General features: G+C 40.1%; 1 protein-coding gene across 1 annotated transcript; it reads right to left on the bottom strand.

Annotated features, from left to right (window-relative positions):
• Nucleotides 1-1,134: 1,134 nt before the first annotated feature.
• Nucleotides 1,135-6,218, bottom strand: LOC148667414 (uncharacterized). Its single transcript, XM_088632552.1, has 10 exons — nt 5,987-6,218; nt 5,629-5,763; nt 5,376-5,510; nt 5,061-5,126; nt 4,497-4,588; nt 4,249-4,375; nt 4,034-4,154; nt 3,443-3,501; nt 3,221-3,335; nt 1,135-2,655 (listed from the first exon to the last, which is right to left on the bottom strand). Exons 1-10 carry the CDS (start codon nt 6,065-6,067, stop codon nt 2,639-2,641), a joined length of 948 nt encoding a protein of 315 aa, XP_088488678.1. The 5' UTR covers nt 6,068-6,218; the 3' UTR covers nt 1,135-2,638.
• Between the last annotated feature and the right edge of the window lie 3,442 nt (nt 6,219-9,660).

Raw genomic sequence — 9,660 nt, 5'->3', positions numbered from 1 at the left:
CAGGTAATACACTGGGACAGGTGGGTCGTCTTCATGGCTCAATAGCATTTCAAATACAGCACCCACTCTGCTGAAACCAAGTGTTTTACACACCAGACAGGCCCCCAAACCTCATACAACCTTACTGTAGCTGTGGCCCCTTTCTTTAATTTTTTATGATTTTCTGAAGATTACACTACAGGTAATACACTGGGACGGGTGGGTCGTCTTCATGGCTCAATAGCATTTCAAATACAGCACCCACTCTGCTGAAACTAAGTGGTTTACACACCAGACAGGCCCCCAAACCTCATACAACCTTACTGTGGCTGTGGCCCCTGTCTTTATTTTGTAATGAGTTTCTGAAGATAACACTACAGGTAATACACTGGGACAGGTGGGTCGTCTTCATGGCTCAATAGCATTTCAAATACAGCACCCACTCTGCTGAAACCAAGTGTTTTACACACCAGACAGGCCCCCGAACCTCATACAACCTTACTGTGGCTGTGGCCCCTGTCTTTATTTTGTAATGAGTTTCTGAAGATAACACTACAGGTAATACACTGGGACAGGTGGGTCGTCTTCATGGCTCAATAGCATTTCAAATACAGCACCCACTCTGCTGAAACCAAGTGTTTTACACACCAGACAGGCCCCCAAACCTCATACAACCTTACTGTAGCTGTGGCCCCTTTCTTTAATTTTTTATGATTTTCTGAAGATTACACTACAGGTAATACACTGGGACGGGTGGGTCGTCTTCATGGCTCAATAGCATTTCAAATACAGCACCCACTCTGCTGAAACCAAGTGTTTTACACACCAGACAGGCCCCCGAACCTCATACAACCTTACTGTGGCTGTGGCCCCTGTCTTTATTTTGTAATGAGTTTCTGAAGATAACACTACAGGTAATACACTGGGACAGGTGGGTCGTCTTCATGGCTCAATAGCATTTCAAATACAGCACCCACTCTGCTGAAACCAAGTGTTTTACACACCAGACAGGCCCCCGAACCTCATACAACCTTACTGTGGCTGTGGCCCCTGTCTTTATTTTGTAATGAGTTTCTGAAGATAACACTACAGGTAATACACTGGGATAGGGGGGTGCTATTCATGAGTCAAAAGCTTCATCACAACATCTGAAAATTTTAGATTTTACATTCTTTTTATTTCCCATGTTTCGTTTAGTTTTTTCCTAATTTCACATTTTAAATAAGCTATATCTGTAATCACAATGAAGGTGTGGTATGCAGTCTTGATGATGTGACTGTGTAACCATCAGGCACGAAGGAGAGAAAAACAAAAAACTCCAAAGGAGAAAAAAAATCTCTGGGGGTCCAAGGCCTGATGGTTGACCTCCCCTCCAGGTCCTGGTTGTGTATGACAAATAGTTACTAGAAACAGTTCACATGCACAACCATGCAGATTGACACGGTGAATTCTATTTCATATATTATGTGAGACTAGATGTTAATGTTGAGTGTGTCCCATCCACTGGGTTGAGCAGTACAGGATCTTGAGTTTTGTAGGCTGGGTTCCTTGCTTCAGAAATCCAGGAGGATCCCTTGTCATGGGGGACGGAGCTCAATATCAACCAAAGGCACCGAAGAGAGAACAGTGGCAGGCATGGTGTGGAGAAAAAAAAAGGGTTAGACACAGAAAAAACAATTGCAACGTGGTTGTCTACTTACCCACTTGATATCTATGTTTCTGCACCTCCTAAAGAATTAGATCACTTGGGATAAAGAAGACTACAGAGACGATGTAGAAGACTACAGCATTGTTAAATATGCTTGTAGGTATGGGGCATCCTTAAAAAGGTCTGACATATATTTCCACAATTTAGGGGCTGTGTGCCTAAATGCTCTGCTACGTGCTTGCTATTGTTAACATAATCTGTTCATTGATCTAGACAGCATCCTACAACTACCTTAACCTTACTGTAAGAAAAGTATCACTTTGGTGTCTAGGCTGTTCTTTTTCATGAGTCTCCACTCCTGGAGATGTACATGGTACGATATTGAAAGCCAGTGGGGTTCGGACTTCGATGATGCAATTGTGTTTTATTGTTCCGGTTAGAATCCTTTTAGCACTGTGCCCTGTCTGAAGGTAGATAGAGTACTGTTTTGGAAACCTAATAAAAAGGAATCACCCTAGATACACTTCTATTTGATAGAAGCCATTTTTCTTTGATCTTTCTCACAACGGAGTGGAATTTCTTGATTAATCTATCTTACTAGGATGGATACAATTTTATCTGGAAATCTTTCACATAAATCATGTCATGGTGACATACTGTCGTTTTACATTTCTTTGCACTACTACAGTGATGTTAACAGTGTGTAGTGATCATATTTAAAAGGGACTGTGTTGTGTCATGATTAATTTTTTACTGTTTTCATACAGACTTTGTTTGGTTTCTGGCAATAGATAACAAATGGTTTCTAGTGATTTTGTGTTCTAGTGTTTTTCATTATTGTTTGGCAAAGTGTACGAAAGTTTACTCTTACCCAAGATAAAATTTTTGGGGGGATATTGAAACTTGTACTTACGTGTCTTTTGGAGGTGAATTCTGCTGAGAACACGTTGACAGTCTTCTTGAGTTTCCAGCATGTCTTTTATGTAATGCTCGGGAGTAGGGGGTGGATGCTCACTCATCAACAGTGCCTGAAATATAAAACCGTAAGAAGGGTTACGAACTGCAAAGGATCCAAGGAGTATAAATGGGTCACAAATCAAGATCTAGGTATTTGCACAATTTGCCAGATCTCTCTTAATCAAACTCCTTTTTTCTTACTTTGTGTTTTTACAGCAAGACGTTATATTGTTTCTGTGCTAAATGGCAAGCTCTTTTAGGTGTTCATGGTTGTGTCTTTGTTTCTATACTATTGGAAAGAAACCTAGTAAGTGATTTGATGCATCCATGTCTAATCATTAATCTGACACAGTAATTCTATCTTTGAGATGCCTGTGTCATGTAATAAATTGCACAGATTATCAGTAATCTTTTATGTGTGCCTTCTTTGGTGTGTTTTTTGAAAAGTTATCTCTAATTTATAGAACCATTAATGCCAGAAGACAAGCCTGCAATCCAAACTTCTTAACAATAACAAACAATTATAACGTCCACTGAAATATGTCATCCTACTGTATGTTTCTGCTGAATCTAAAACTACATGTCCTGCTTAAAAAACCCTTTCATAGTGATAGTTTGCATGCAGAGCATACTCACCAAACTGGGGTTGGCAAAATGTACATATCCATGTTACTTCATTCTTTGCGCTTTCATACTCTTCTTTTGAGATGCACAATTCATGGAACCAGTTTTCACAACTGTCACACTGAATCTACACGGACAGTAAACCTTATATCAGTTCAGCTATCACCTTTCACTGGCATGTTTTGTTATTATGTGCTTACATTACACATACAGATAGAGATGATGTTCACTTACCCAGTTTGTCTGCCGCACTGGTGTTTCTCCACACATCAGGCACATGTCCTGGAGAGGAGCTATAATAAACATGCCAAATAGACTGATTTTTCCAATGTTATCTACAGATCATTGTTGCATAATTGAAGACAGTTTGATAGAGACCTTTTCGTATGCACTTTCCTGATTAGGTGTTCTACTGCTTCTTAAACCGCACATTGTCATGTCTCAGAATACTCCTGTCAACACCTGTTACCCTTTTTTGCGTCAGCGTGTGTTGCTATGATTTTAAGGGGGCACATGATAACACAGCTATCATGTTTCAGTTTCCTTTGCTTCACTATGGGCAATTTAGACCCACACTTTTCCCAGACAATGGTTGTGTCAACCACGACGAAGGCCAAAGTGTCATTGAATTTTAACTGTGTGAAATGTGATTTAATTAACTTTTCATCACTGTGTTATATAGTACAAAAAGAATACCCAAATGAGTTCTGCATATAAATAAATTGAGAATCTTTTTCATCCAGACTTGTTACAGAGAGAGAACATGCTTCAGGAAAATAATATACACCAAGAAACGTAGGCAATGAGGATCAAATGGTACAATACCTGAAGCCTCAAGAATTCTGATTGACAGGTCTTCCCGCAACTTTCTCATTTCTTTGGCACTGCTGTTTATTTCGATATATGTTGGAATATCCGGGAAATTGTTAATGATGTCTGCGCCCATCTAACAGACAAAAGTTTGTTTCAATTATTTCCCTAAAAATCTCTCATACAATAGTTTTAAGTCCAAAATTTCGGCGTGGAAAGGTTATGCTGACCTGCATCACAAAGACCCCACAGCTTGAGGCATCTGCTTGCCTGGTGTGACCAATCACGCTTGGGTGCCAGTTGATATTCAACCAGTCTTCTTTTCCTAGGACATTCCTTCGCATCTTAAAAAAGTCCCTGTGAATCAAAACAATAGGTTATTGATAAATGAGGAAATATTTGTCATGCTGAACTTGAACCTGAAATGTATGTGTGCCCCTGCAGAATTTCACCACGAAACTAATGCTTGATTTCTTACCTGAACCTTTTTGCCGCTGCAGTGGAGTCTCCCATCTCATCACTCCCCATAGGGTCGACCACAAAGACTTTCTGGGATGGAGCATACAGATACTGCAAGAAACAAAGGGCCCATCATCAGACATGAAGTTGCATTTAATGTGGGGCCAGACACACAGGCAGTTTCAGGAGTTTTATGTTGTTTAAACAAAGGTTTTTAATATTTGAATATTTTATATATATAATATTTATATTTATATATTATTTAACATTTAATATTTTGCAAACCTCGGCAAAGACAGTCAGGAAATGACCTAACAGTACTTTTTTTCCTACATGACACTTTGACTTGTTTGGTTGTCTGTTCATTACACAGCAGTATTCACAATAATAATTTAGGAAAAGTGCACTGTCACCATTGCCTTGGACACTCACTATCAATGTCCACCTTTTTTAACAGGAGAGGAACACATACATTGTGACTTTGTAATTTTTTTAGATGCAACAAGGATAATCACTTGAACTGTAATGGTTCCAGGTGTAATTATAAACCTACGCTGTTTTGGATTACCTGCACCACACTTACCAACAATTTCCAGTGGACACCAGTGTTAAAAAAGCTAATAATGGCTTCATAGTTTTCAAAGTTGACCTGTAATGAAAAGAATGACAAGATTAGTACAACAGGCTGCCTCACAGGGATGGTGTGCTACCTTTGAATTTTGATTTCTGACTATAAAGGTAGTTTCTTTAGGCAGCACCATGGGCACAGTTGTGACCTGTTTTGATTGCTTGTAGCTCTCCTTGTTTCTCTATTGATAAAACAATCATCAGTTAGTGAAAAACCATGTTTGCCCCCTCACTAATGTAATCCATCAACATTTGTGTTTGATGTCCTTACCTTGGACAAACGTTGTCTAGCCATGCGCTCTCTATTCCCACTCATGATTACACCAGTTGTGTAGTGGTTCATTAGGAAAACCTTCTTCCCCAAGTCCATGGATTCTTTCGCTACTTGAAAGTAACACTCAATGGTCTTATGGAAAAAGCAAACACAATTGAAGAAGATGTGATTTCACGCACTCACACACATTTGATTACACAAAAGCTCAGAAACCTTAACAAATGCATGCAATCAAACACTTTCATCTTACCTCGCCTATGAGCCACTCATCTGGTTTCAGAGACACAAACTCCGAGTGTCTGAGAATATATGTGTCTGCACTGTGCATGGATGGCAAAACTGCAACCACTAATTCACTCGGATTGATGTTCCAAAGGGCGTGTACCTAAAAAAGATTTACCAAGCCAAAAGCATACACAAGAGATCACTGGACCTAACATAATGAAAATTGAGATTACACACCACAAGTATAACACAAGTATGTCAACAAGTATAACAAGTTAGAGAGAAACGACAAAGAACACCTACAGTAGTAGAAGATGACATTCATAAGCTCTGAAAAAGAAGTGAATGTCCACACAGAGAAATATTTGAAATACAAATCCTACCTTCTTTTTGAAATCTGTTTTCTCTTTTATAAGTTTTGAGATGGGGCGTGCATCACAGTGTGGTGTGATCACTTCAGCCATGCCCACGGCAGCTTGCTTGGGTGACACTTTCCTTTCTTCTTTGTGCTGCCATTCTTTATATTCTGTGGTTCCTGCTTTCCCCTGCTGTACTTGCAGGCCGTTGCTGTCATCTGGCGATTTTTCATTTGTTTCAATATTTCTATTGCTAACTTTTTTTTCCTGTATTCTCATTTTTTTGGGGATTGGAATTTTCTGTGGTGCGCTGTAGAATTTATTTTTTGTTTCTTTGCCTACACCTGGTGCTCTCTTTGCCCATTGTTCCTGTGCATGTTCATGACGTGTCTTAGTGGTGATCAATGGAGCCGTCAAAACCTTTTTGGGGAGAGCATTTTGGATTATATGTTCTCTGTACCGGCCTTGGAGGGATTGTCTCATTATCGTAATAAACTCTGCTGGCCTCAGTTTCCTCCTGTGCTGAAGTATTGAATGCTTGACAATGCCAAACCAGGTCTCAACATGACAATTAGTGGCTCTTGTTTGTGCTACCTCTGACATTGATATGTCTTTTTTGCTGTCTGAAGCATATCTTGCCAGGTCACCCAACAAAATTCCACTCCACAGTGGAAATAGTGCCATGTATCTTTGCAACAGAAATCTTATTATGTCTTCACAGAAATAGGGGTTCACATTGTGTTGTGTCCCATAGTCATCATGTCCTTGAGCTGATATGCTGTCTTCATAAATACCTTTGAACTCCACAGCGAAAGGAGAGCGGCCCAGGCTGCCTCTCATTTTTGGGTACAGTACCTCATCTGTGTCTTTGACTTCTGCTTCCTTTTCCATCTGGTCTGGTGTGGTTGTTTGAGAAATGTAAGCGTTAAGGAGGCAGACACTAGATTGGACTTCATTTGTGAACCTCCTGCTTGAGAGTACAATACACATGTGTTTGAAAACATTTCTGGCGACACTCAAAGTTGTGCTGTTTTGCAGGATGGCAAAGGAAAATGTTGCAAAGTCTCGCAGTCCTTTGTCTGTTGTTTTTTTACTAATTGCTTGAGAGACAGCCTTTATGACATGGGCAGAGCAAAGGTGCAGAACAGTGAACATCTGAAGTTCTGTGTACTTAAGTTTGCCTTGGCAGACTTTCATTGCACGATTTAAGTATGCATGGATGGTGTCCCCATTGAAGGCAAAAAGAACACTGTGAATCAGGGCCCAGCTGTAGTCAGTTTCTACATGCTGCACTCTCTTGGTAGTACATGTTGAGATGTCAAACATGAATTTCCGTAGCCAACGTTCTATACTGACAATGGTGTGGTCAGTTGTCAACATTTCAGACACTGGTAATGGAGGCTTTCTTTTTCCACCTCCAGGTAACGTAAGACTGTAGTACAAAATTCTTTTGTTCTCCGATGGAATTTTTCTGACTACCCCTCCTGTTGCATCCAGGTAAAGGCTGACTTTCTCCTTCATCTTTAGATGGGCAATAAGAATTCGCATACTCTGTTCTGTGTAAAGATAGGCAGCAAATGTGTCTAACTGCAAAATCTGTATATATCCTGGGAAATGGACAATGTCGAAGTCGCATGCTTTCATATATTTTTGTGCCATATGTAATTCAAACACTGGATCATAGTGAATGCGTTTACTGTTCCTGAACTCTGATGAAATGACTTTCAGGACATTCTGTGTTAGTGGTTTAGATAAATTGCCTGCTGCAATTTCAGCAAGCGGTGTTCTGCTCAGGTTCCTGTAGTACACATTGCTGATTCCTTTTGTGAGGGCACGGGCAATCTTTCGACGATAAGGCTGACGTGCTTGTCGAAATTTTGTTTCCCTTTTACTGTGCTGTATTTGCCCTGCTCGTACAACATCAATTGTGATGTCATCATTGCCCATTGGTTTGTGTCTTGTTGTCATTATGTATTTTACATTGCAGGACCTGAAGGTACAGACTGCTTTTATCATCAGAAAGTTTTATTTTTTTCTGCTGTTCTCTTTCCTGATGTATTGGTATTTGAAGGCTATTGGGCAACAAGGATTTATCTTCCTGAACTCGTTATATAAGATCTGGGTCCATGGTCGTCTTAGTTTAGATGTACCTTTTAGAGGTGCTATTTTTCTCCATTGTTCAGCCTTTAAACATACTTGGAAAGTTTTAGGCACAGACATAATCTTTCTTAATCCCCTTTTATCCTGAGGTGATGTCCCAGATGAGCTTGCCCCCTGGGAATATTCACTGTGCTCTTCAGGCTTTTTTTCTGATTCTACACAGATTTTTTCTCCCTCTAACATGTCACCACTGTCTGTGCTGCCGTGTGCTGCCCATGCATCTTCTGTATCTTCTGATGAACTTCTGAGCTCTGTGTTGCCTTCCAAACTATGTCCCTCACTTTGACTTGAAATATTGACTATAGATTGTGTACTGTCATCTGGTTTGGAATCCCTACCAATACTCTCCTCTTTCTGCGCCCTAAGCACTTTGGTTCTTAGTTGTTTTCTATCTTCATGCCAAATCACTGATAACCATTTCTTGTTGCTGGGGCATTCCTCTCCAAGGAGTCTGTTTGACAGTGTTGACCACATACTGTCATTCCACCTAATTTTTTTTTCGAGTTTAGAAAACTTCAGAAATTCGTTGATCACATTCCCTACTCCACCAGCCCTTGACCACAGGTCTGGCCTTCTACTCCTCTGTCCTCCTTTAACATGTGACATTGCCAGCAATCTGAAAAATAGAGAACATATCTGAATGGACTGGAAACATAATTGAAATTCAATGCCCAATGGATGTTAATAGTGTAGGAGCGCAACAGATGTACAAGTCCATTAAATGGTTTTAGTTCTGTGTTTAATTTTACGGGCCCTATATTTTGATATAGCATCAATCACAAAACAGCATTCTGTCACTGTCACAACCACCAGCTAGCGGAGAATAACTCACAAAAGAACTAACCACTACCAGCAGCGGGTTAATTATAACAAGCACCGCCGCACGTGTTAATCCATCAGCACACACTCTACTGTGCGGCAAGCAGCACAATTTTAACCATCCAAACCCTCGGTATTGAGTCTTCTCTTTGAGAGCTCTACCTCGCGTTTACTCTAAATCTCGCTTACTGGTTACTGATCTCCCTTTTGCCTCTCGACCTTGGGCCTTGCCTTCTGTTTCGGATTGTTTGCTTCTCTCTGTACTTCCTGGATTTTGATCTACCTTTCGCCGATCGACTATGATCTTGCCTGACGTTTCGGATTGTTCTCTTGTCTCAATAACTACTTGCTCCTGCGTCTGCACAGGATCTGCATACCTTTTCACTGAGGATTCCTGGCAGCCACCACATAAAAAAAAACTAGAAAAGAAGTATGTGTTTCTTTTAAAAAAATGTTTTTAAAGAAGTCAACATATCTGGGTTGTGTTTGCAAGATTTTTAAAAATTGCAAAGTTTTTGTGGGTATGATTGTAAAAAATCAAATCATAACTGAAGAAGGCTCCATGGTCAAAACATTGTGTTTTCTTTCTTCTCTTTTCAGCATGGAATAAATCTGATTACTGTATTGACCATATACATTTTCTTGCATTAGGACTTCATATTCTGCATACCTCAGCTTGCTCTCCATGAGACACACAGACAGGGAGAAAAGCTGGGAGTCAG

The sequence above is a fragment of the Lepisosteus platostomus genome, chromosome 5 (genome assembly GCF_059453375.1).
Source record: "Lepisosteus platostomus isolate fLepPlt1 chromosome 5, fLepPlt1.hap1, whole genome shotgun sequence".
Taxonomy (NCBI): domain Eukaryota; kingdom Metazoa; phylum Chordata; class Actinopteri; order Semionotiformes; family Lepisosteidae; genus Lepisosteus; species Lepisosteus platostomus.
Note: the sequence above shows the minus strand (reverse complement) of the source record. Positions and strands in the feature narration are given on the sequence as shown.

Coding starts and splice junctions, on each gene's coding strand:
- LOC148667414 (XM_088632552.1), bottom strand. CDS start 6,067: ATGGCTGAAGTGATCACACCACACTGTGATGCACGCCCCATCTCAAAA. Junction 4,589..5,060: donor GTGTCCACTGGAAATTGTTG/GTAAGTGTGGTG, acceptor TGTTTCTTGCAG/TATCTGTATGCTCCATCCCA. Junction 4,155..4,248: donor GTGGGGTCTTTGTGATGCAG/GTCAGCATAACC, acceptor TTTGTCTGTTAG/ATGGGCGCAGACATCATTAA.